The sequence below is a fragment of the Panthera onca genome, chromosome B3, assembly GCF_046562875.1.
Source record: "Panthera onca isolate mPanOnc1 chromosome B3, mPanOnc1 haplotype 2, whole genome shotgun sequence".
Lineage (NCBI taxonomy): Eukaryota > Metazoa > Chordata > Mammalia > Carnivora > Felidae > Panthera > Panthera onca.
The window spans coordinates 55,154,321-55,180,641 of record NC_138344.1 but is presented as its reverse complement, the minus strand read 5'-3'; the positions used below and the strand labels follow the sequence as shown (position 1 = coordinate 55,180,641).

Below are 26,321 nucleotides of genomic sequence, written 5' to 3'. Positions count from 1 at the left end.
TCAAATGCCACCTGTTCTGGAAAAGCCTCTGCTGCCCTGTTCAGATAAGGCTGGGTCCTCCGTCTTCTGTGTGCTCACAGACTAAGAAGAGCTCTATAATCAAGGGTGATGCACAATGACAGTGAATATCTAGTCTCAAATCTTGGTCCTAACTCTTCTATAAGCTAGGGTTGACATTTTTTCTTTCTCCAGGTTTCTATCACAACTTTTTTATTCCCAACTATTTATTATAAATTTCTTTACTACTCTCTTTCCCCCAAATATCTCCTCCCCACCTTCATCCACACATAATGATGAAATTAACCAAGAGGATAAACTGACAATCAATTCGGTCTACTTTTTTTCAGAGCTTTCCTGAATCAAATCATTTAGTTTTATATCAATAAAATAATCCCTTCATCTTTCTTGTCACCTGTTTTTGCGCTTTGTGCCAACTCTCCATTTTAACTTCAATTCTTTTACGGTATCTATATTTTTCTGGTTCTATCTCCCACACTTAAATGAAATATTTCATACTCTTCCAACTTAGTTAATTGCTATCGCTGCTTGCTACAAAATGTAAGACGGCTCCCTACTGACATCTTATAATGACTGAACACTTGACAGTTCAAAATGTGAATGGCCAACGATTAAATTGAGCCCATAACCCTGAACTGTACTTGATAATGCAAGAGCCAGAGGAGGACCAGACTGCCTCTTCTCATGAATGAGCGACCACAGTCATTGTATCTCAACTGCAGTCCTCATCAACCACCCTAAGAGAGCACCCAGTCTTCAGTACTGAGCCCAACACCCAAACCCAACAATCCCAGGACCCACTGTGCCATAATTACTCTGCCACTGGGGGCTTCCAGGAGTCCCAGGTACAGTGATGGCCAGAGAGGGGGCCAGACCTCCCCAGTCTGGTGTAAAGGGACCAACTGGAAACCCACAGGAAAGCCCAGTGCTGCTTCTGCACATGCTTACGGTAGCAAATTTCAAACAAGTCCTTACCACTGCCTGCTGATGTCATTCCTGGCCCACTGCTGCAGAGTGCCTGATATTCCGCTGCAATAAATTAACAGATAGTAAATGATTCCCTTGTTTGCAGAACAGGTCAATCTGCACTTGGCTTTGCACACATCATTTCCTGCTAAGTGAGTAGAACTGAAATAAAGTGGTACCGGAAAAGGAGGCATCTCCCAAGGGAGTCACTGGTACACCATGCTCCCATTTTAAAGGCTCCGCATCACTATGGAAAACAAGTTTTAAGGATATAGGCAAGTTACAGCAAGGCCTTGTGCAAAGCACTTTCGGAAAAGGTGTTTTTCCTATAATTTGATTTTGTCCACCAGGGAACACTTCACACTTATAGTGAAATGTGCCTGTTAAAGTGTGGTTTCTTAACTGTTAATAAAACTTTCTCCCACCATCTTGGGAATAATTTTGTTTCTTAGTACAAACTTTTTTTTTTTAATACAATCAAGTTCTTAACATTTTCTCATTTCTCTCTTCAAATTCTCTAGTCTGCACTCACAAGAAAAACAAAGCCTCTACACTTGTATTTAAGTGTATTTTTAAAGTAAAGATTCATCAGGATACTATATGATAAATCTATAGGCAAAGTATTGCATAATGTTAAAACTGAGATCTTACTAAGAAATTGAAGAATACAGAATATGTACCCAAATTTGTGATGGAATCAGATTTCTACTTAAAACTGATGCAATGTTTTACATATAATTCCAATAATATTCAGAGGAGCATGAGAGTGAACGATGAAAATGGAGACCTAACTGGAATCGTACTTTATCCAAGGAAAACAAACTGAAGTGTCCCCTTAGCTGCCCACAGTTTCTGGCAACACAGAGTCTCCAGGCCAAATGCAAATCATTTGTGGGCTGAAGTGGCACAAGAACTGGATATTAGGGAGGGGCCTTTTTACACAGGCCTACAGCACCTCGCTGCTGATGCAAATAGCTCTTATACTTCCGCATGCTAGAAAATTCTATTCCTGATGACAGTGGATGCAAATGAACTACACAGATTTTAAAAATGAAGATTGAATCCTTCAGAGCCTCTGCCTTCCTACAAATGTAAACTTGAGAAAAGTGGTGAAATCCCTTAATTTTTAAATCATGCTAAATGGGACCAAAAAAGGAACAACTGGGAAAGTGGCTGCCGTTGTGTGTTTGCAAGCCTGGGACTGAAAGCAAAAAGAAATGCATTGTCATTATCTTCTCATGTCAGCAATTAATTAAAACGCTTTTGAAATAACTGTAAGTAACAAAGTAGGAAAAACAATATCATGTCAGTTTTACAAAAAGCAGTTTTACAGTTAGTGCTAAATTAGCTGATGCTTGGCCTAAATAGAAGCAAATTCTTTTCATTGTTCTTTTCCATTTGGGGAGAATCTGGTACTTGCACTGTCCTCTGCAGTCAGTGAATTCAGGTCTACATTGGTTTGAATGCTGATGACAATGCTTGCTGTTGGGGGTCTTGGAAGCAAGCCCTTTCCCTCTTAGTTTCCTCTTCTATAAGTTTCCTCTTCTACAAATTGGAGATAAGGATACCGAAGCCACATGGCAGTTCTATGCATTTACTAGGAGAACATGTAAGGTGTTGAACACAGCTCCTGGCATGGCTCATGCATTTCATAAATGATAGGTGTTGCAGAGCTAACTCAGTGTTGTGCTATGGAGGCACTGGTATGGGGACATATGAGAAAATTCCCAAACTTCCACTTCTCTGGGTTTAACTGACTGATCCCTGTGAGGAGTAAATATTCAGCAGTCAGTGAGAAATATCTTAATATAGAGCCTTACTTGGCTTTCTTCCAGAGCACAAAGATGGACGTTAGATGTGATGAGGTTGGAGTTTCTCATTAAATTGACTAAAGAAGGAATCCTCTGAATATTTTCAGTACCTTTTAAAATCTCCCCTCTCTCTTGAAATGAGGGATACTGTCCATTTAGGTCCTTCATGATTTGGCATTTTCATCTACCAAAGACGTGGAGAAACCAAACTGAACGAAACCACTTCCACATGTGGACCTCTTCTGTGCAAGTGTGTTGAAATAGAAAACAGAAGCTAGCGGCGCTGGGCTTCAAGTTTAACTCATCTTAAGCTTTACTTCTTAAAGAAATCTGGTCTCTTTTAGTCATCTTTTTATAAGATTACTTCATTTTCCTAGGTATCATAAGAATTCTTTGGAGATGTACTTAGTCCAGAGGAAAATGTAAAAACAAAGAACTGTATGCACCAAGGGTCCTAGATTCTAAGTTTGGTTCTTCCACATATTGAAGACAGGAATAAATCACCTATACCCCTGTGCACCAGTTTTCATGATACTCGTCTATCTTGTAAATTCCAAGTATGTAAGAAAAGTACTTTGAAAAGTTAAAGTAACATACAGCAAGCAGGGTAGTATTAATGATATACAACTATAAAGTTACAGGGATGTTTGTTAGATAGAATTATATTTTATGCTATATAATTGAAGTATTATTATTGTAGGCATGAATTGAACTAATTGCTAATCACATATAAAATGGTAATCTGTGATGTAATCGGCCAGAATAAAGCTTTATTTCTTAACTGGCCTTACCCATTTCTTTTAAAGTTTTCCAGTTAACATTCTCTAACTTCTCATATTTTAATTTCTTCTAACTCCCTAATTTCAAATATCACTTTCAAAATGGCAGATGTTTAAATATTGTGAGTTAATCTTTAATTGACTATATCCCTAATTTCAAATATCACTTTCAAAATGGCAGATGTTTAAATATTGTGAGTTAATCTTTAATTGACTATATATAGGTCAGAAATGAACTAACTGGATCTTAGATGTAAACCAACCAATCAAAGCTATTTGTTTTCAGTATTAGATCTACCTTTATTTTAGGACATTAAAAGTAAATGTCAAGCTACCTTAAAATTGTGTCCAAATGTTGACAGTTTATTGCTTTAGTTTCAATAAACTATTTTTGCCTTATAAATAAAAATAATTTACAACCGGAAAGGATCTTCTGGATTACCTAAAATAATTCATTTTGTAGATGAAGAAACTAAGAATTCATTTCGATATTATTCTATTTTACAATTCTGCATACTATTGCAAGCTATCTTAAATCCTTTTGAAAGTAGGTGAGAAAAATTCCTAAATAAATAAAAATCTACAAAGAACTAAACCCCCCAGTTAAGCCATTTGTCTGCCTGTGGATGGGGAGAATTCTGAGTCACCAACCAGTTTTCTTTTCATTATGCCATGTCACTTCAAATTGAGAAAAATACTTTTTCCCTAGGGTTGAATAAAATCATTTAGGAAAGGCACACCTAAATCAACATGAGGGATTTGAACAAAATTCACACATGGCCTTTTGGAAAAAAGTTGGAAATATTCAGGTAATCTGAAAATTATTTACTTTTACACTCTGTAAAATTCTGCTTTTATAATAGTTCCTGCAAAATGCAAACATTATGAAACTACTTTAGAAAACAAGGCAAGCTGCATGAATTCCAAAGACCGTGAGTATTATTAAGGTGGAGGGGTTGGGATGGGGGTTCCAAACGTGCTGCCTGTTCCCAATGACCATTAGGATTGGGTGAATAATGTGTGATCAGACCCTGAGTAGCCCTGTCAAGACCCCAGGAAGGTATGTGATGTATCTGGAGAGCATAACATAATCTCTCTCCGTGTTTGCCATAAATGCAAAGATTGCAGATGGTGGCAGAAGGCTGGCAGGATGGGGGCATCTCCATGACACCACATACCTGAATTCTGCGCAGGACACGGTTGGCAAGGTTCCCCAAATGCATACTCGGTGCTGGCACAGCAGCATTCAGATTTAGTAACAGCACCAAACAAGGGTTTGACACACTGGCCTCTCTTGTATCCACCGTAGCATGTGCTCCGCATGTGTGTGTCTAAACAGGAAGAGGCATCTGTCATCACACTATCGCTTCCAATAACCCCCCAGGTCAAAGTTGAAGCTGGCTTTATTTAGCCATTGTCCCTGTTCTAACGCACAGAAAATGCCTCTGTTCTTAGGTCTCAACAGAAAGAGACAAACCCACACAAACTGCATTCAGCTTTCAAGCACTGGAAACCAGTTGTCAGACTCTTTCAGTTTTCTAGGGACTATCATGGTGTACCCAACTGTGAGACTCTTAAGTGCTGAGATTATATCTCATTCATTTCTGTCTTCCCTAGACCTGCACAGAGAAGGAGCTTAATACAGGTTAAGTTAATGATGGGTGACCAGTGACTCCCCTTATGATAAATAAGATCTTTATTAGAAGTGTGGTCTACCTCAAAATAAACATGCAATTATTGAATATTTGAATTAAATGTACTTTCAAAACGGAGGAACTTTAATCTATAGAAGGTTCATTATACAAATCTCTGGACATTGGCTTACTAAGTAGTGTCATCTTTACCAACAGGGAGGGAGGTTCCAGCTATGCCCAATTCTCTCCCAATTCAAAGGGTTTACTGACTGCCATTCTTAAAAATAATTTGGGTAAAATTCATATCTATTTCTCAATAAATTTCAAACTTTTTATAAAGCCGCACAAAAATATTACATAAATTTCCTGATTATCCATATCCTCCTTTGTATTCTATACTTCCCTTTGGACATTTAATTCTCTACCTGAAAATGTTCACTATGAGATAATGAGCATATATAGGCCAATTTCAAAGACCACTGTCAACAATGGAAGGTTGGAGAAAATTGAGGACATCTACATAATTAGAAAAGAAAAGGGGGAAGGAGAGGTGGGGATTCCCCTGGTTTTCATTTATGTCAGTTCATCTTTCTATCTCCTAAATTAATATCCAGCTTATGCAAGAAGAGAACTGATATTGTTGGTTTGTTCCCCCACAAGTATTAATTATGTCATTATCTGTTACAGTAGAGTGCATTTGTCATTGGTGGGATTTATTGATCCACGGAGGGTGGATCTCTACCATCCATCTAGTCATGGCATTATCTTACCAACACACACACGACCATCCAGACCCACGGCCAGTCCAGGAAAGCATTCACATCTGTAGGAGCCATCAGTATTGACACAGCGTCCATTCATGCAGATGCCAGGTGTTTCACACTCATTAATGTCTGTGGTGGGGAAAAGCACTTATTAAAAATGGAGTGACATTTACATGAAACCACAACATGTCTACAATTCTTTTACAACACTTGAAAATGGGAAAGATAGAAAATTACATGCAGCACCAACAATAAAAGCTCAGTGAGATGCATTTCATTGCCCTTTGAAAGAACAGTAACAAAAATTGACACCGACTATGTGAGCTTTTTTTTTTTAACCACAGGAAAAGCCATTTCAACAATACTCTCCTGAGATTTTTTTAAATCCAAAATAAGAATCACAAAGGCAAAAACAGAATTGAAGAAAGGAGGAGAGTGAAGCTAAAAGACAAAGGTCCTGGTGGAACGTTTCACATGGCAGTTCTTCTAGGACTGTCAGAAATCTGGCTTGATAATGGACTGCAACTTTGACCTGGGCGGGAAGCTTCTCTGTTTAGCATCCAACACTCAGACTGGCGTCCATTCCAGTATCACTCACATCTTAGCACTCTGAGATGACTAGCAAGGCATTAAGAGATACAGAACTAAAACCCTGATGGAACACTATAGAAAAGAAACAGAAAAGGAATATAGAAGATTTTGGTGGCCATTTCTGGCCAACAATAGCACTAAGCCATTGGAGCTCAGCAGAGAAAAATCTTTCTAAGTATTACATATATTTTATAGTATCATATGTATATATTTAGGGAGGTATGGTAAAATACTTTATTGGGCACATACTAATAATAGCAAAGATTTTTCCCCTTTAATATGGGGAAGGAGAAGTGGTACCAAATTGTGTTTTGGAAAACATGTAACACGTAGAAGCAAGTCATTTTATAACAACTCCTTTTATAATATACAGCTAGTGTATGTAACTATTTCCTTTTTCTGACCTTAAAAAGGCAAATTGAGACTGAAACACCTCTACATTTTACTTAGCTTGTGTTATTTGGCACAAGATATATTCAGATGGTCCAAGATTCCATGTACAGATTGTATTTTAAAACAGCAGTTATATTTAAATACATGTAATCGAATTGGTTCAGTTATTCAGGTCACCTTTTTGTTCAAGCTGAGATCTACAGTAAAACGGTGACAGCTATAGCCTGCAAAGTGACACAAAGGCTTTTTAATGAGGACAACAGATGTTACACGGACCGAGAGGGTCTGTGGCCCAAACTTTCAGAGAGTGATTGGGGAGGACATGCTGTTCATCAGATTAGTTAACTGTAGAGATTAAATTAGCATTGTTTATTCTAGATTTGGATAGTCATATCTTTGTGGCCTCAGAACTAAATACTCAGCTCTAAGAGAAAATCTTATCCAATGATGTCAAGAGAAAAGCTACAGAAAAGAAGAAATTCACCATACAAGAAAATTTTCTTTTTTCTTTATTCTAGTTTCTATTTCTAGTTTGAATATTCCAAATACTTTACTGGTTGCAAACATTTGCAAAACCTAGTTTCATCTATGAAGTCATAGTGTCTTCTGAAATAATTACATCAGCATTATCTATTGGCCATACCTCATACTGAGAAGTTGTGGCCGGGGTCACTGGCAGCCTATAGGCACTGAAAATACATTTTAGTGTGCTCTGTGGATTAGCAAAAGGAGTATGTGTTCTTGTAAAAGGTCTTCACACAAAGGGGCTTTCACATTTCCTTCTGTTATTTTGTTTGGAAGCCTAATTCCAAATATTCCAGCAACCATTCCCTTCCCCTTTCTTTTTCACTTGTACAGCACTTAATCTGCACAATTTGGCACTTTGTTGTATTCTGTTTTACATTGTAGAATATTTCTACGTGTTGGTCTTGTCTTCCAAACTATATGTTCCTCACAGCACAAGGCTCAAAAGTACAGAAACCTATTTCCCATTTCAAATTTTAAAAATTCAAATGTTTTCTCTTGCTAGGAAGACAGATTTGCACAATATTAAGAACCACTGAGGTGAAGGTCATGGAGAATGTAGGTAAACAACCAAGGGATAGAAGCTCTTTTAAGCCTAGGGAAAATGCACATCTTGCCAACGACTTAATACAAGGCTTTCTTCCATAACACCTTTACCAAAGCTGTCTGTCTACCAGAGGAATCTGGAGAAGAGGCATCATAGGACTTTATCTGCTTTCTCAATCTTGAATAGCTTGACACTCAGCACTTCTCCACCTGAAACTATGAGCTGAAGGCTTTGAGTGCAGCATGTTCACAGATTTTCTGGATGTTTGGATATGAGGTTCCTTGAGAAGTATGGTTTCAATGCGGATCTTGGACCCAAGTGCAATGATCACTCATCCCTGACCATGTAAGGCAAGAGACACTAAGCACAAATTTATTTTGATGACTCTTCTTAGAACCTGAATTTTCAATAGTACAAATAAAAATCTTCATTTTTGTGGGGCACCTGAGTGGCTCAGTTCGTTGAGCATCCGACTTCGGCTCAAGTCATGATCTCGCAGTTTGTGAGTTTGAGCCCCACGTTGGACTCTGTGCTGACAGCTCAGAGCCTAGAGTCTGCTTCGGATTCTGTGTCTCCCTCTCTCTCTGACCTTCCCCCACTCACGCTCTGTCTCTGTCTCTCAAAAATGAATAAACGTTAAAAAAATATTTTAAAAAATCTTCATTTTTGTTTCCATACCTAGAGCAATGAGATTATTTCAAGAGCTACAGAGCTAAACAATGGCTCTTGGTTTTAGTTTATTTCTTCTGCTTAATTCTATTTCCCTTTATGCGGATGTGACTTGATAACACCTAAATAAGTCGTCCATCAAAAATTTTTTGTTTCTTAAGATAATCTGAAAGAAACTATGGAGAAGAGATCAATGCAATAAGAGTATACATTATTGTGTTCAGGTGAAGTTGTGTAAGAGGTGGCAAATGACAGTCATCGAAAAACCTAATTACCATTTATTTCCCAACTCCAAGTTAGAAGAATAACTCAGCTTATTTACAAGGTTGCTCATATTTGTTGGTGGACCTACTGTTAATTCAGCTTCTCATTCATTTGCAGTGTAGCCTTTCAGGTTCCTTTGGAAGATCTCAAATACCCTTTCTGAAATAAGAACAGCCATCTTAAGCATAAACTATAGCTCTCTGGATGGCTGGACTTAAGAAGGATGTCCACTTAGGTTTCTCAAGCCAGAATTAGGAATACTTTAAATGGGAAGAATCAAGAAGGAAAAGTGGTACCTCTAAGCAATATAGAAAGGAAAAAAAGCAGGAGAAGGATATGATTTACAGCACAAACCTTTGCAATAACGCCCATCTGATGCCAGCTGAAACCCAGGTTTGCAAATACATTTAAAACTGCCATCTTCATTGATACACATTCCATTAAGGCACATGTTCCTTATGCTGCATTCATCCATATCTGAAAAAATACAGAGGATGCATTTTCTTATGACCAGAAGAGTAAGCTTACAGAAGCCAACCTGAGTCAATAGAATTCTTTTCCTTCACATTTCTTTTGTTTTTTGTTATTGTAGTCTAAGGCTAATTTTCTTTATGGCATACAAGAAGGGCCATGCAAAATACGTATTCTTAAGTTCTCAATTTTTGACATATTCATGAAAATTATAGGGCTAAATTTATTTTCTGACATACTATATATATACTGAATGTACACACATATACATGTACATAGATTTGAAATTCATATATAATAACATATATAAAACTTCATGAATGTATGTGTGTATATATATATGTACATATATGTATATATATGTATGTATATACATACATATATATATATATGAATTTGACTCAATGGAAGCTACCAGGACTTTTTTTAAAAAATATCAGTTTACAAACTGAAAAGTGTATTAACAATCTTATGGCTATATTTACTTCAGAGATACTAATTCTAATATATTGAAAAATAAAAACAAAAAGCAAAACTAAGAATGATGGAACTTGAAATGTATTTTGTTCACCTCCTGATTTCTTATAAAGCAGAAACCAGAAGACAGCTTAAAGTCTGAAGCAGTTTTAAATAGAGGTAGGAAAAAATGTATTTTTAAAATACAAGACTCGACTATGGAGTATAGCTATGTTAGTTAACCTTTAGGATTTGTTGATCATAAGGTTATTTCTTTAAATTAATCAAAATGTTATTTTATTTAATACTACAGCTGTCTTGGGGGGAGGTACTTGCTCTTCTAGACATGGTGTGTTTTCACTTACAGGCTTTAGTTAGGCCAATGTAATTTATGATTTTTTTTCTTTTTTTTAAACAGGATTCTATCCCAACCGAGAATTCTGGCATTAAGTCTTTGAGTTGAATCACTGAGATAATATTCTGCCAAAAATGTTTCTAAGAACAATTTTGAAATTCTTTTAATGTATGAATAGATTCTTGGGATCTTTCCCAAAGATGTTGGGAAAGACGATAAGAAGCATTCTTCATTTTTTGCTAAAGGTCTAAGTAGTGGAAACTCATCAATAATGTTCATATTTTCAATTCAAAAAAAAAGTGGCAGGGGAAAAAGACAAAATGTTTGAAACAGCCCAATTCAAATGAGGTGATTAATTCAAGAGGCAATATAGCTGGTTTTCAGTAGTCAATGTTTCAAACAAATTTTACATTTTCAGGTTCTTAATAGTATTTTATTACTAGACAGACACTTCAAACACAAAGACTATAAATGACAAAAAATATATGGCCTATATGAACTATACTTCAATTAGAAAAAAGAAATATATGAGGTTAGGTGTGTCCTATTAAAAAAACCCACGTACAAATTCTGATTGTATAAAATTAGGAAGTAACGATTTATGCTATAGAAGTTTTATTATCACTAGGGATTGATCTCTCAAGGACAAGCTCCCCTTATATATTTGAAATGTTATTTGACTCACAGAAATGTAATTAAAAGTACGAATATTGTTGAAAATTATGCTTATCTCCCCCATAACGATCTGTGAAATATATTTGCTGCTTTGACCTTTCACTCAATGTTTGGCTTGGTCTTGTTAGAGACTTCTGATTGGAACTGCAATGGAAAATGGGGATTCATATTATTACACCGCTCTTACTGTCATACTGGTATTACCTTCACAGTTCTTCCCATCGCGTGTAACGTGAAAGCCCGCATTACACACACAATGGAAACTGCCATCTGTGTTGATGCAACGTCCGTTATTACAGATACGGCCATTCTGCAAACATTCATCGATGTCTAAGATTAAAGTTAAAACAGAAGAAACAGCTTCACTTGGCGGACTCAAAATTATTTTATTTCTCCCTCCCTCCATTCCAAACCCATCTCCAAACTTGATATCCAATATTAAAATGATTAATTAGAGTTTGCAAGACGTGACAGAAAGACTGCCAACATAATAGCATTTGATCTAACTCTAAGTTCTAATTAGGCCCCTTAAATCTCAGTCGTATATACAAAATTTGTCTTCACCATTTTCCTAGCTACTTCAATGAGCCAGTATATATCATCATTTATATTAAACTTTGGCTGGCATCTTTCAACACATGCTCAAAAAGGCAGATCTCATAGCTATATCAGAACAATAAAACAAAAGTCCTATTAAAAAAAAAGTCATTCCATCTGAAAACCAGCAATCACATGACTGAAATGTTTACCTTTCTTATGGCAGTCCTGGTCCAAGTATAGTTTTCTTGTTTATATATTCTTAGTTTCTTTTATAACCTTATAAGCATTTATAGCAAATAAAATATGAGGGCACCTCTCCTTCTTTGTGTTGTGTTTCATATTACACCAAAGTAAACAACGGAGCTTGATATGCAAGTGTTAAAAAGGACAGTCACTCGAATAACCTATATCTGATCGCTCACTTAAAGATTAATGATTAACTCAAATTGGACAACACGGTACACTGGATTATCTGTTCCCCTCAGTTTCTAGGCTAGATACCTGGAGGAACACCAAGGAGGATGAATACACACTGCCTTGTCTCCAGAGCATATAATCTTTGCCAGGCTTATTCCCCAGAAGACAGATACCAGGGAACTGTGTAATAGAGGACTGGGGCCGAACTATCTGTGCAGAGTTGAGGTCACGTGTGCCTGCGCATAAGCACCCTAAACATCCTCTGGACGACAAGAATGTGCATTCATGGCATATTGCTTACTCTGTCTACCCTGCGTCTGCACGCTGTCTTGTGGTTGACCCTCAGACGCACTTTCTTTCTGGGCAGATCCAGCCGTGGTTTCCACACGAGTCATTGGACTAGCTGAGGCAGTCTGGGCTTTTCTTCTGTCTGATCTTTGTGCCAACAACCTACGCTCTTTTTCTCTCTCATTTATTTCTTAATCCTTGCAAAAATCTGACTTGCTCCGCACTCCAAAAAATAGTAAAAGCCACATACTCTTGAGCAGAATTTTTTTAGGGTTCTATAATCTTTTGAAGCCCGAGGATAAAATAAACAGCATACAGAGTTCGGCATTTTCTCTCCTCACTATTATCAGAACACCACTGGGCTCCCCACTGCCTCACAAGATCAACTGAAAGCTTGCCATTAAAAGTTCTCTACCGTAGTTCCGTCTCTTCCGTCCCCTTCTCTTCAGTCTGTCATGTACTTCTCCTCAGCTAAGTACACAGTCTTTCTGTTTTGTGGCAACTTGCATCTACCCCAAAATGTGAGTATGTCATCAACTTCTTATGTTTGAGATAAGCTTAGCACTAGGCTCTTGAGGAAGACAGTGTTTGAGGCTTTTAGGTAATCCTCAGTCTCTAGTAAATTAAGTCTCAGAGCGATAACACCACTCATCTACTCCAGCTGGCTTTTGCCCCAGCTGAGTGCTCTCAATAATCTTTTCTCTTTGCTTATTTCATAGTGCAGTCTTCTAGATATTGGTTTCAGTTTATTCTCTATATTGCAAAATGCCTAGTACACTGTACATGCTAATTATTTAGCATATTAAATATTCTGTTAAATATTCAAACTATCCTTATCTATATTCATTAAGTAGGCCATTAATAGAAATACTAGCAGGTGGACATGCTGTGCTCTGGTTTCTTCTGCTCTAAACTGCCATTTACAGGTAGTGTATTAAAATATACCAATGGCAAGAAATCTCTAAGCCTGAATCACAATCAAAGATCCTGAAACCAGTCACCGATAAAAATAAAAACTGTATGACTTCAACTCAGGTGAAGAGATTTTACTTAAAAAAAAAAAAAGAAGACAAATAAAACTAACTCTTACTAATGGCTGGCAATTTTTTTTAAGTGATACAAACCTTCTGACCTTTCCTTGTATTTAATTTTAACACAGAATTCTCTTCCTTTTATCTGGCTTTAGTGACCAGTGAAATACCTCATTCAGTGCCAAATTTATAGAGACATAGATATTTGAGTTTCCTGAGGATTGAAAGAACATCTTACTTGTTTCTGTTGCAGAAACAGTATATCAGTCATCCAGTAAAAGGCATATAGGATGACATAATAAATTAACAAACCTGAAGGGAAAATTTTGTGAACAAACACTTATAGTAGTGCTTCCCAAACTTTAAAGTGCTTACGGATCACTGGGGGATCTTGTTAAAAATACTGATTCTGACTTAGTAGGTCTGAGGTCAGACCTGAGATTCTGTATTTCCAATCAGCTTCCAGGCAATGCTACTGCTGACCACATGAATAAGAAGCAAGAAGTCACAGACTCTTTCCTTATACTTTAGATCATTCCATTAAGAAATCAGTTACATACAATTTCACCTGAAACTTTCCTCAGTTTCTGTGTCAGCAAAGGACAACCCCATTCCCTAGCTCTCAGATTAAAAATTAAGAGGCAGTAGTGATGAGGCAAAAAAGTAGTGAAAAGAAGATATGCCCACAGGAACAGATGCATCTTTTAAAATGGTTTGGACCTCCGCCAGATTTTATGACGCTATCCTTCTGAGTGACAATATCTGGAGTTGAGTGCAAAAGGCAACAAGCCTATTAGCCTCTCCTGGCCAGGGTTATTCAAACTCTGTTAAACTCCTTCGAAGCAAACCTTTTATTTAGCATATATGTCCCCTTAACTTTGCATGTTCCCAGCTAGGACCATACCTCGGCACTCTGTCCGGGTGAGTGTGCTCTGATAGCCAGGCCGGCACTGACAGGTATATGAGCCCTGGTTATTAATACACTCTCCACCAGCACAAGGGTTTTTCTCACATTCATCAACATCTGCAAAATACAGTATATTTCAGTAAGAAATTAGAGAGCAATAACTCGCAACTTTAAGACCATTTTATTGGTTTCCTTTACATGTTAAAACACTTTCCTTTTCAGAAATAAATAGCATAATGAAAAGGATCTTTTTTCTTTCTACTACAATGTATCATGTCACAAGCCACTTGAAAACCGGTTGAGCAGTTAAAGTGTATTATTTTCCTGTGTCATTTTTCAGAGGAAAATGCCAAACACGTAGCAATTCAACACTCCAAGCTAATAAACATTTTCTCTTCCTTGAGTTTGGCCTAAGGGAATTAAACAGACTAACATTTCAGAAATGGCTTCTAGGCAGAATTCTAGTATCTCCTGAAGCTCTATTTTTCAGTCAAAAGGGGGTCTCACCTTATCTAAGCATCTCTTGTTGAATTCCACTGAGAACGTTAGAACAAGACATGAAACACATCATTCAAAGAGTTATTCTCACCGACCAGAGTCCACCTCCCAACCCAGAGAGGCTCCCACTAGTTTTACAGTTGTTTAGAACTATCAGTATATTTATCAGTGAACTGGTTTATATCCTCCTATTTGTAAAGATGAGGAAACTAAGGTTTTTGGAAGATAACCCACCCACTCACCCAGAGTCACAAGTTTCTTGCCGCAGGTGTGTCCCCTCCCCCCCACCACGGGGGGCTACGTGTCCCCTCTTCCACCCAGTTCTGGATGACTTCTATGGACTGAATGACTCTCTCCTAGTGTGTTGCTAGAAGGGGTATTAATGTCACCAGGAAACTACACAGTATGAGAAACTAAGAACTCCTTATTTCTGCCTAATGACAGAATTAGACTTTATAACAGAACTAAGAAAGGGACTTATTTTTAAAAATTAGATGGGCGTTCTTTTCCAATCTAACAAATGAATTATTCTTTTGTTACATTTCCTCCTTTTGCTGGCTTAAATGACTTGTCAACAACTCAAAGTTTCTTAGTTTTAATGACTTTTCGGTTTTAGAGACAATCGGTGAGTTATATCCATTTGAGTTAGTAAAATGTGCAAAATTTTATAATCTGGGGACAGTTTTAATGCTTTATTTTAATGGTCAGACTTTTGATGAGATGGCTTAATATGAAGCTACCAGCAATGACTTCAACATATTTTATTACGAAGGTTAAAAGTCCCTATCGTTGGCGGAAGAGTACCCCCTCCCCAAATATGTTCATGTCCTAATCTCCAGACCTCTGAATATGCTACATGGCAAAGGGGAATCAAGGTTGCTAATCAGCAGATCTCGAGATGGGGGAGCCTCCTGGGTTGTACAGGTGGTCCCTGTGTAATCACAAAGGTCCTTAAAAGCAGAAGAGGGAATTAGAAGAGAATTCAAGATGTGAAGATGCTATATCACTGGCTTTATAGAGGAGGGGACCATCATCTAAGGAATACAGATGGCCTCTAGAAGCTGGAAAAGGCAAAGAAATGGATTCTTTCCAAAAGGAACACAGCCTTGCCGACATCTTGATTTTAGCCCAGTTATTTTAGTCCTCTGTTGGACTCCTAACATACAGAACTACATTTTAAGCCACTGACTTGGAGCTGATTTGTTACAGCTGCCACAGGAAACCCATATAGTCATGGGACAGAATTGTGATAGCCTCTCGGAGCAGACCTAACCATATGTATCACATACCAATGCACTCCCCACGGAGGTCCAGCTGGAATCCTTTGTTGCACTCACACCGGTAGCTCCCAGGAGTTGGAATGCAGCGCCCATTTTGACAGAGATAGCGAAACAACTGGCAGTAATCAGTGACATTGACTGGCAGCACCCCTAAAGGAATAACATGAAACCCTATTGAAATCATTTTTAACTAGGACATCTTTAATCAGCACCTAACCCACTAACGATGAGCAAGATGCTAAAACATAAAGGAAGGAAACTCTCTTTGGGCAAAGATCATCTGGGGCAAATAAACCATATTTCTATGCCCGCTTACAGAGATCACCTGTAGCCAGGTCCTGCAGCCTCACAGTAGCCTACTTCTCCCTACCTCTACCTCTTTTCTGCCTCGCTCTCAAGCCTCCAGTTTGGGTAAATGACAAAGGCAAACAGTTCTTGGAAATTACTTGCAAAGCTGCTTTGCACTATATAAAACTCATTGTATATACCTCCTCTATGACTTCACCCTGTGAATCAGATTTAAATCTCTCCTGTAACTAGCTAACTAACTGTCCTACAGTTGACTCAAAACATCAATGACAAAAGGACATTAATCAGGATGATGAAAGCTATTTTTCTCTATGAAATAGGCATATTAAGAAACTTACATACAACACTCTGTAAACCAAACAGTTAATCTAAGAATTGACCTGCTAATTTAATGACCAAATCATCATTAAAAACAACAAAAAAGTTAACTTGGTTAATGTAAGAAAAATAACCAGATGACTTTTGACTCCTTACTTGGTGGTTCCCGAGATGGGTATGGATATTCCACTGGTGGTCGAGGGACTGGTACTGGAGGTCCAGGAGGATAGCCAGGAGGAACAGGGTGAACTGGAGGAATGGGGCCAAGGGGTGGGGAAGGATATCCTGGTCTCTCAGGAATTACCAAAGGGATGGAGCACAGCTTGTTGAAATCCTCTGGAAAAGCATGACACAACAGAACACAAAAGCTGAGCTGCAGTGTACCTCATAGGCCCGCAGAAGACACCTTTATGTTTCAAAGCAGCTTTTTTTTTTTCAATATATGAAGTTTATTGTCAAATTGGTTTCCGTACAACACCCAGTATCAAAGCAGCTTTAAATAAAATCAATCACGAAACCACATAGATCAATTGGAGAAAAGGGAAAAAGCCAACTGGCTTCATTCCCATCTTAATAGCTATAGTCACTATTAGGAACAGTAATTCAAAACTAAAAGCAAACCCCCCAGGGTGTGTACCACATGCCTCTCCCAAAATTTAAGGAGTCTTTACCTATGTCACGGTTCACTTCAAGGAAGAATCAAATGCCACCTTCTCCATTCCATCCCATTTATGGACCCCACAGAGCTCTAAAAAGCATGCTAAAAAGCCTGGATTTTATTTTATGTGAAATGGGAAGGCACTGGAACTCTTCAGACTAATGTGGGATGTAATCAACTGAACATTTTCAGAAGATTGATCTTGCTGATGCATGCAGAATGTGCTAAAGGGAGGCAAGGCTGTTACAGAAGACTAAGGGCAAGAAAACAATGGCTGGACATGGGAGGCAGTGATGAGACTGGGCAGAAGTGAACAGATTTGAAGCATATTTTAGAAATAAGTGGGTAGTACTTCATGAAGGAGTAAATGTTAGAGAGGAGGGAACAGGAAATCAAGAATGACATAGTCTTCTGGTTTAGCAAACGGGTAGATGTTGGTGACATTTACCTAAATGGGGAAAACTGCAATGGAAACAGGTCTGGTGGATAGAGGCCAAGTTCCATTTGAACATACGAATTTTGAGATGTCAGACATCCAAGTAGATTTGTCCCACAGCAGCTGTATAAGAGAGTTTGAAGCCTAGAGAAGAAGTAGGGGCTAGATAGAAGTTTTGCAATTATCGGTAGATAGGTAGTATTTAAAGCCCCAGGGATGGATGTGGAAACTGAAGAGAAGTGTGTGCAGAGAGGCCTGAGGAATATCTATTTGTAAAAGACAACAAAGTGTTGAAGAAGCAGCACCCCACAGGGCAGAAGGGATACTGGGCGGGGGGAGGGGGGCGGGGTGTGTGTGTGTCCAGTGTTAATGCTGCATAATGATTCCCTGAACTAGAATACCTGAGTTAATCAACTATTTTCCTCTGACTTCACATATACACTGATTCCTCTTTCTCACAATTCCAGGTCTTTATCAGAATAAATCCTCTTTAGATTTGTGACCCTTTTTTTTTTCTGAGCTTCCCAAAAGGTGTTTTAAAACAGTAGTCAGGTTTCCAGGGATGTATTTACTTAACTACTAGCACATTTTCATGTTTCCTACAAATAGCCATATTTTGTTATAGTTCGCCTTTATATGTAAATTAACCACGTGATTTTTTAATTTCTTTCTTCTCTCTCTTTTGCCAGAATGTTAACAGTTTTATTATCATTGCCACACAAGGATACTCCCATTGATACTTTCTATACTAGTTTTATCCAGTAACAGAAATTAGGTTAATATCAGTCTTTTCCTTATGGACTAAATCTGACTTATTCTAAGGCGCTGTAATAGGTCTTATGGAATTACATTCCTGTTTCAACCTCATGGGAAAATCTGCCAATTTACAAGTGGCTAAATATACCTAGCTACCATGTACTCTGTTGTTCTTTATTGGTCCTTTACTAAAATATCTTCAATCCCATATGATATTTCCAACTCAGGTTAAGTTTACGTTTTTAGAGAATTCTATTACTGCATTTAATTATTGTTTATCTGTAATACTAACCCACAGATTCTGTAGCACTTGACTGCATCTGGAAAGGATTTATATACTGCTTATGCTTCCCTGAACCAGGAGGCTACAATCCCTCCTAACAAACCACAGTGATCCCTCTCATAGATCTATGGATGCGCCATGTATCATTTCCTAGCTACCAGCTTCCCCCCACATTTCTACCACTAAGACTGTGCCCAGTCTTTGAAGTCAAGAATAATAACTAACTCATAACTAATTCCCACTCTGAATCTAGCCCTGCAAATTCACAGAAGAGGAATTCATTAACTATGTGTTGGATTTAACTGGATAGTAATTATATTAAGGGACTCAGTTTTCTTCCAAGCTTCAATTCAGCCTTTTTCTTTAGTCTTTTAGGATTTGTATAAAAGAAGTTGAATAGCTTATCAGGATCTCTGCTAATTAGGTGAGTATATGACTTTAAGCATGCCATGAAATTCATCTTAACCTGAGTAGGAAAATTCATCTTAACCTCCGAGTGGGTCCAACTTCCTAACTTTCCCATGAGCCCCTTTGACATTCAGGATCAGCGAACTGCAGCTCGTTTTGTTCAACTGATATCCATCTTTCCTATCTCCATGTAACCTGGAGATGCTACTGATTTTTTTTTTAACAAGGTGAAAAGCTGACCAGTCTAAAATAATCCTACATGTGTATATATATATATACACATCATCACTCTCCTTAAGTTAAGAGCCTAGAGCTCTATAGCATTGCTACCAGAATGTTTGAGCAAACAAAACACTCATTTGCAAATCAGCTTTTCTCTGTCAGTCTGCTTTTCCCTGGGCCTATCTTAGATTTGGGGTATCTCAGTGGTACATATGAGAGAGCAGTTCCCTGCAAAGCCACACAGGGGAACAGAACCTTCTGCTCATGTATCCCAAAGTAGGTTTTTAAGCACCTCTACCTGCCCTTCCCTCTCTCCTCTTTTCAAGGCCTCAGCACAGAAAGGAATCTTCACCAGTACTGCTGATTCCTAAATTAACATATATATTTAAAAAGTGATTTTCCTGGTACCCAAGACATGTGTCTTAGTAGGACAACATGTACTTCTTCTAAACAGTAACTTACTAAATGTTCCCCCTAGTGCACTAAGAACAATGGGCTATATTTTTAGTCCAAAGACAGTATGAAAATCAGACAAAATATACGACTTGTTATACATTAAAATGTATTGAAGATTCTTATTGCTTCTTTAATCCACACATATAATTCTCAGCAATAAAGAGAAGTTTTAGAGTACGTCTGTGAGCAGGTGTAGAATCCATGATAATGGGAAATTTACATTCTGTGTGTAACATTCTACAGTAATCCGTTAACTCTGTGTTTATCCTTCCCCACCTTGATTTGCTCTGCTAAAACACTCTGATTCAAACACAACATTCAGGAATCAGATTGGGAAGGAGCTATAACCCCGGTTCTTACTTAAATCTGGCGGGAAAGAGGTCATTTAATAAATTGTTCACTCTACGTGGAAGCCTCCTATGAGGAAGATTTTGCTAAAAATTGTGGAAGTGTTATGAAAGCATAAAGAATATGGGACTATGATAATGAATGAGACCTCCTAATGAGATTTATCAACTAGTAAAAAGGCAATACATGAACACAAATTGGCACAAAGCAGAGTAGATGGGATTTGTGCCATAGCAACAGTAAAAACTTGGAACACAGAGACAGAAGGCAGCATTTCCAGCTGTTGTTATCTTGGGACATTGAAGAATTAGGTCATATTGGGAATCATGTTAGGATCCTTAACAAACAAGACGGCATTTAACAGGCAAAGTAGTAGAGATAGGAAGTAGGGAGTAAGAACCTCAACTGAGGAGAAGTTTTAGGAAAAAAAGAATATTTGAGTTTAGAAATCTTCAGACTGGCTTCAGGGAAAGCTTGATTGTATAATTTAACTAGAAAGTAAAGCTACCATAAAGAATAAGAATTAAAAGATGAACTGGGGTCAGATTTGAGGACACGAGATGCTCTCTGCCAAGTAGTAAAATTTTATTTTTAAGAAATGGAGTGATTTGGACCACTAGATACTGCCTGAATTCATCCTGGGAAAAATTTTCTGGACATCTTTTCCTACATTTTCCCCAGCCATAATTTTTTTAACCAAACTTCAGATGAGTTATGCTTTGGGAAATGTATACGGCAGCTGTGGATTTCATAGAGACAAGTTAGGAGGCCACTGCAATAGTCCAGATGAGAGAAAATGAGCTTTATGTGGAAATGGAAGGAATATGACAGATGAAAGAGGTATTACAAAGAGAAAAAAAAGTCAACAAGAATTGGCAACAAGCAAGAGGAAAGTGTCAAACGTTAGGGAAGGAGGAAACGTGTATCCAGAGTAACTCACCGAAAGACTCTGAAAGAAGTGAGTTTTATTCAAGTGAGCTTTAAGGACTATTTGAGAGCCAAAAGAAATACAGAATAAGAGAGGACAAGTACTTCTGAAAAGGTTGCTACTTAGCGGTAACAGGCAAGCTAAGGAAGAAGCAGTACCAGAAAACATTATTATTTGTACGGATCTCGATTTTTCCCCCCAAGTCATTGTCTGGGGAAATTTCCCTGAGAATCGTCTCTTTTATTTTCTGGAATCTTTTTCACTTACCTGGATTTCCACTAGATCTGCATCATGCACATTGTCACTGGGCTTGTGGGGGTAGAACTGGGGATACTCCGCAGATAACTGGAAGGGCTCTTACCTGTTGCTCTGATGGGACACATCTCAGGGGCGACAGTGACCCCTGGAGACCAGCATCGGCCAACATCACAGCAGCACTGCATTTTGGTTATGGACTGCGGCAGTTGGTTAGAACAGCGCCCGTTTGCCAGAGCCGTGTAGCAGTATCCAGGGCGTACATCTGCGAGAACAAAGAAGCACAGCCACGCGCACATCACTGGGATGGAACTTGGAACACCCCTCTCCTCCTCCAACACCTCTACGCTTCACACTTGGGCTCTGGCAGGCAGGATGCGCCGACACTCCCGCCTCCTGGGAGGGAAGTGGTGAGCCCTGCTTGGGAACAATACTCAGTCAGAACTCTCTTCGTCTCACACCTTTCGCCCCTGCGAGCTGGTGCACTTGGCCAATGTCCCACATTCCATCCCCAAGGTGGGAATGAATGATTACAACCATATGTGCCATAGGAAAAGAGAGACTAAGAAAATCACTGGCAGTGACAGTTAATTAGTTATAAAGACATGTCTCTATACTGAAGGGAGACTGTGTTGTCCTTGGTTTCAAACTACTTAATTTGAGCCACTTTAGGTAAATATTGATATAAATCTATTTTAAAACAACATGAAGTCTGCACTATAGTCTACATTTCTAAAAGATCTTTCTTATTTTTCAGACTGAAACCGTGAGTCAGACTTGCAAGATTTTTTTTAAAGGAGTGAGCCACTTTGCCGTCAGATCCAATGCTTGTTAATAAAGATTTCCTTTTGTCCTGGGGCCCTAACAGGTTTTATAAGGCACTGGTTATTTACAAGTTCAAAATGTACATGATTCCAAGTTGTTAGTCCCATAAGATGTAATGGTTCTTGAAAGATTTTTTTTTTTTTTTTTTTTTTTTTTTTGGCAGAAAGGTATCTTCTCAAAGCAGCACGGGAAGACATATTTCTCTATACCACTTTTATTGGGTTACATCATGTCTGACTGTCATGACAACATTGACACACTGAAGTACAAGTCTAGGCTACCAAAAAGGAGCCTGTGACATAGTAGAAAGTTAAGTGCTTCATGGTGAGGAAGCACCGTGAAATAGAGGCAGCTAGCTAAGTATAGAACATCTTGATCCACCTAACACCTTGAGGATGAACCTCCCTTTAACAAAAGTGAATCACTGCACAGTGATATCCATACACAATAAAGTTGTAAAAATTACATACTATTTTAAATATGCTTGCTATCTGAAGAAATTAAATGGTAAATGCTTTTATAAAATGAAGAAGTTTTTATAGTTGAAACTTCACCACTATGTTTCCTGTAGGTCTAAATATTAACCTTCAGGTTTGATCACAGAAGGTCATACCTATAAATGTCTTCATCTACATCATTCTTAAGAATACAAAGCCATCAAACCTTGAAGGTTACAAGAAATCAATTAAAAATAAAATAAAAAAGGCTAACTTAGACACATATAAATTATTAACATCATAGGAAGAAGGCTACAAAAAAAAAACCTAGACAAACCATCAAATAAAATTAGGGGTCAGCTTGAAAGAATACAGATTATTTCTTTTTTTTTTTTTTTTTTTTAATTTTTATTTTTGGGACAGAGAGAGACAGAGCATGAACGGGGGAGGGGCAGAGAGAGAGGGAGACACAGAATCGGAAACAGGCTCCAGGCTCTGAACCATCAGCCCAGAGCCCGACGCGGGGCTCGAACTCATGGACCGCGAGATCATGACCTGGCTGAAGTCGGACGCTTAACCGACTGCGCCACCCAGGCGCCCCGAATACAGATTATTTCTGAAAAATACTTAATACTTAGCAGGGAGGCACAAGGGTGGCTCAGTGGGCTAGGCATCAGTCTTTGGCTCAGGTCACGATCTCGCCGTTCTTGAGTTGGAGCCCTGTGTTGGGTTCTGTGCTGACAGCTCAGAGTCTGGGCTGCTTCAGATTCTGTGTCTCCCCCTCTCTCTGCCTCTCTGCCCCTCCCAGACTCACACTCTGTCTCTCTCCCTCTTTCTCTCTCTCTCTCTCAAAAATAAACGTTTAAAAAAAAAACACTAGCAGGTATTGTGGCCCCAGTTCCTACACCTGCAGTCAGACTAATAGTCTCAACAGAGAGGCAGAGTGAGTTTCATTGCAGCCTGATCCAGGGTAAATGGCCGGAGAGAGGAGGGCAGACAAGATAAGCTCTGTGAAGCTACAGGTGGCACCTTCCCTATGAAGAAGGAGCAATAAAACTTCCTAGTTTCTACTTTTCATTGCTTTAAAGCCACTGATAATTTATATACTCAGGGATTAGTAAATTTTTGGGGCATGGAAACCAAACGCTGTTAAGAATAGGAAGAAATGTTCAAAACTGGCTTATATCCCAGTTTCAAATGAATTTGGTGGTCAAAACCCAGTATAAATACTTGACCACAATTTGTATATATAATTTTCAGTGTGGTCTATCTTTCGGGGCAAAACTGGGACCTACAGTTGCCAATTGCAAACTCTTAATGGGCTAATGTCTATTAGTTTGCACATTAACTATGATACTATTTTACTGCCCTGCTGGCTGACTTAGATGTTATATCAGTAGGTTAGAGACTTGATCAAAATGGTGACTGTTGCAGCTAAAAAAAATTACCAGCCATATCTGGGTTGTTGGCAATCTCTGATTTACAAACAGCACCTGCACATACAATAAGCATTTGGCTGATTTCTTGTTCTGCAAGGAGGGCTTTGGTTAAAAATACACATATTTACAATATTTATAATTCGGAATAAAACCTATAGGCTGACAAGTAAAGGAAGGGAAAATATGTGAAAATCAGGAGGCATTTGGAGGAACTGTCCCCTGGGCACACCAGCCTGAAGTTTTCCATGTCATCAGGAAGCAGGAAAGAAACCATTGTATAATGTGGGATCATTCTACCTAGAGGCTAAGGAGTGGCTTTGGGATGATCTGAAGACCTATGGAAGCTGAGGGGGAAGAATGTTAGGATTTGGAGGAGACAAATGGAGGGCAGGAGGAGGCATAGATGCCTTCTTCTATTTTGAATTTGCTCTGGCCAAGACATCTGGCAAAAAGGGGTAGGAAGCTTTCTTCCTTTTTCTCCTTCTGAACCACTTGGCCTTTTCTTTCAGAATGCAGAAGTCACATTCTATCAAAACAAATATATTATGGATTAAATAGGTGTTTGCGGGTCATCCTAGCCTATCAATAGGCCTCTCATAACCAGTCACTAACATCGTTGTGTCCAACCAGGAGCTAGGAGCTGTGAGGCCCAAACTAGGTACAGGATGTCATCAGGATTCCTGGGAATTGATGAGACAGAACACACTAAGATGAAAAGACCGCCCTACACAAGTTATTATAAAGCACCAAAGCAAGATCACAGAACAAAAGAATAAAATAATACTGCAAAAGCTTACAGGACAAAGGGAGTGCTGAGACGGGAGGTTTGAGAGCCTGAGAATGTGGGGGCCAAAGGTAACAGGTGGAATCTCATGCTTAGAAGAGAAGTATAAGGAAGATGTGATATACCACTAGCCACGTGTGGGGTTTTCTATTGGTTAGATTTACTAATTCCAAATAGCCAACCTAAAAGCAAACCTTGGATTTGTTTATAAGTTGGAGACTGTATGTATTTTCTTTTCACTAGGGATATTTGGCGGGGGGGGGGGGGTGGGGGGTGGGGGGTGGGCGGCGGTTGAGGGTGTCTCTGTGATTTACCATGGCAGGAAATACCAGCATTAGGGAAGGCCGAAAGGTCACTTGGAGCATTTTATGTAACAAGTTCCTAACTATGGCAACAAACAAAGTACCAAAGAAGGAGAAAGCTTGCTTGCCTAGAGTTTACTGTGTCTGGTGTTCACTCCGGAGGGAGCAATGACTGGGTTAGGGACCGTGGGCTGGGGCCCAAGTTGGGATCTCAGCAACTTCACTTCTTAGCTGCTTAAGCAATCGAACCAAATTACTTATGTGGACTCTGTAAACCTCAGCTTCTTCTCATGTTCAGTATGGTTGTGAACATTAAGTCAGATAATTTCCATAATAGCTCACACCTAGGAGGTCACCCATGAATCTTAGTCTCCTCCCCATACCCCACTTTCTTTGTAAATGGTATGGGTATATTTGGTAAAAGTATTTTAAAAATGTAAACCATCTGATATGTAAATGTGTTTTAATCATTTTAGTATAATTTGGGGCTCTCTTTGAAGGTTAAAAAACACATCTACCCATTTTCTGGCCCAGAAAGAACTTCTGATCTACCTCTCTGCTAAGCATATCCCTCAGATGTCAAGTGCTAGTTGGGCCAGTTTGGGGAGAAGAAGGAGCTCTGTGGATTGCAGCCGCTGTCCCTTCCCTGCAGTTCCAGTATATGTGGAGAGATCCTGGAAAATCAGGCAATGTGGGCACCACCGTTGTTTCTAAGGAAAAGCCCAGATATGCTTCCCTCACTGGTTGTACTTATTCAAATGTCAACTAAAGAGACCGCCCTCAGCTTTTATTACATGATTAAGTAAAAAGGAATTCAGAATTTCAAGTGCAACTCTGTTTGGGTCTGAAATTCATGGCTTGTGGTGAGGATGCGAAGCTGAGTGTCTCAGAAAATATGGGCCAGAGACAAACATCAAAAGATAGAATTTGTTTTTCTCCAAGGCCATTGCCATAGGCTTCCTAGCTGTGCCCTAATAATAAGGAAGTACTCATTTTGATATTCAACAAATACTTACTGAGTGCCTACAACATGCAAGGAATTGTGCCAAGAACCACCAGGGATATGTGAGGATAGCAGTTATGTAGGCTTTAAGGAGAGCTTACAACTTAACTAGGGAGATAAAAACATACAGACATAAAATGTCCCTAGAAGACCATTTATGAGAAGTATTTCCTCAGGTAAGGGAGAAACCGCTTTCAGGTAAGCTGATCTGGGACATCTTCAAAGACAGAGAGCCTGAGCAGAAGCAGGAAAGGGGGCTTGAGCTAAGTGGTACA

At 38.7% G+C, this 26,321-nt stretch overlaps 1 protein-coding gene across 2 annotated transcripts in view; it reads right to left on the bottom strand.

The window, feature by feature from the left end:
* FBN1 (fibrillin 1) overlaps positions 1-26,321 on the bottom strand; it is a 234,275-nt gene that overhangs the window by 89,308 nt on the left and 118,646 nt on the right. For both annotated transcript variants that reach the window (XM_060618612.3, XM_060618611.3), the window contains exons 10-18: positions 21,363-21,521; positions 16,663-16,842; positions 15,889-16,029; positions 14,099-14,218; positions 11,123-11,248; positions 9,316-9,438; positions 5,979-6,101; positions 4,753-4,905; positions 994-1,047 (exon numbers count right to left, since the gene is read on the bottom strand). In XM_060618612.3, the coding sequence (XP_060474595.1) occupies positions 994-1,047; positions 4,753-4,905; positions 5,979-6,101; positions 9,316-9,438; positions 11,123-11,248; positions 14,099-14,218; positions 15,889-16,029; positions 16,663-16,842; positions 21,363-21,521 (1,179 nt within the window). The remainder of the gene's footprint in view (positions 1-993; positions 1,048-4,752; positions 4,906-5,978; positions 6,102-9,315; positions 9,439-11,122; positions 11,249-14,098; positions 14,219-15,888; positions 16,030-16,662; positions 16,843-21,362; positions 21,522-26,321) is intronic.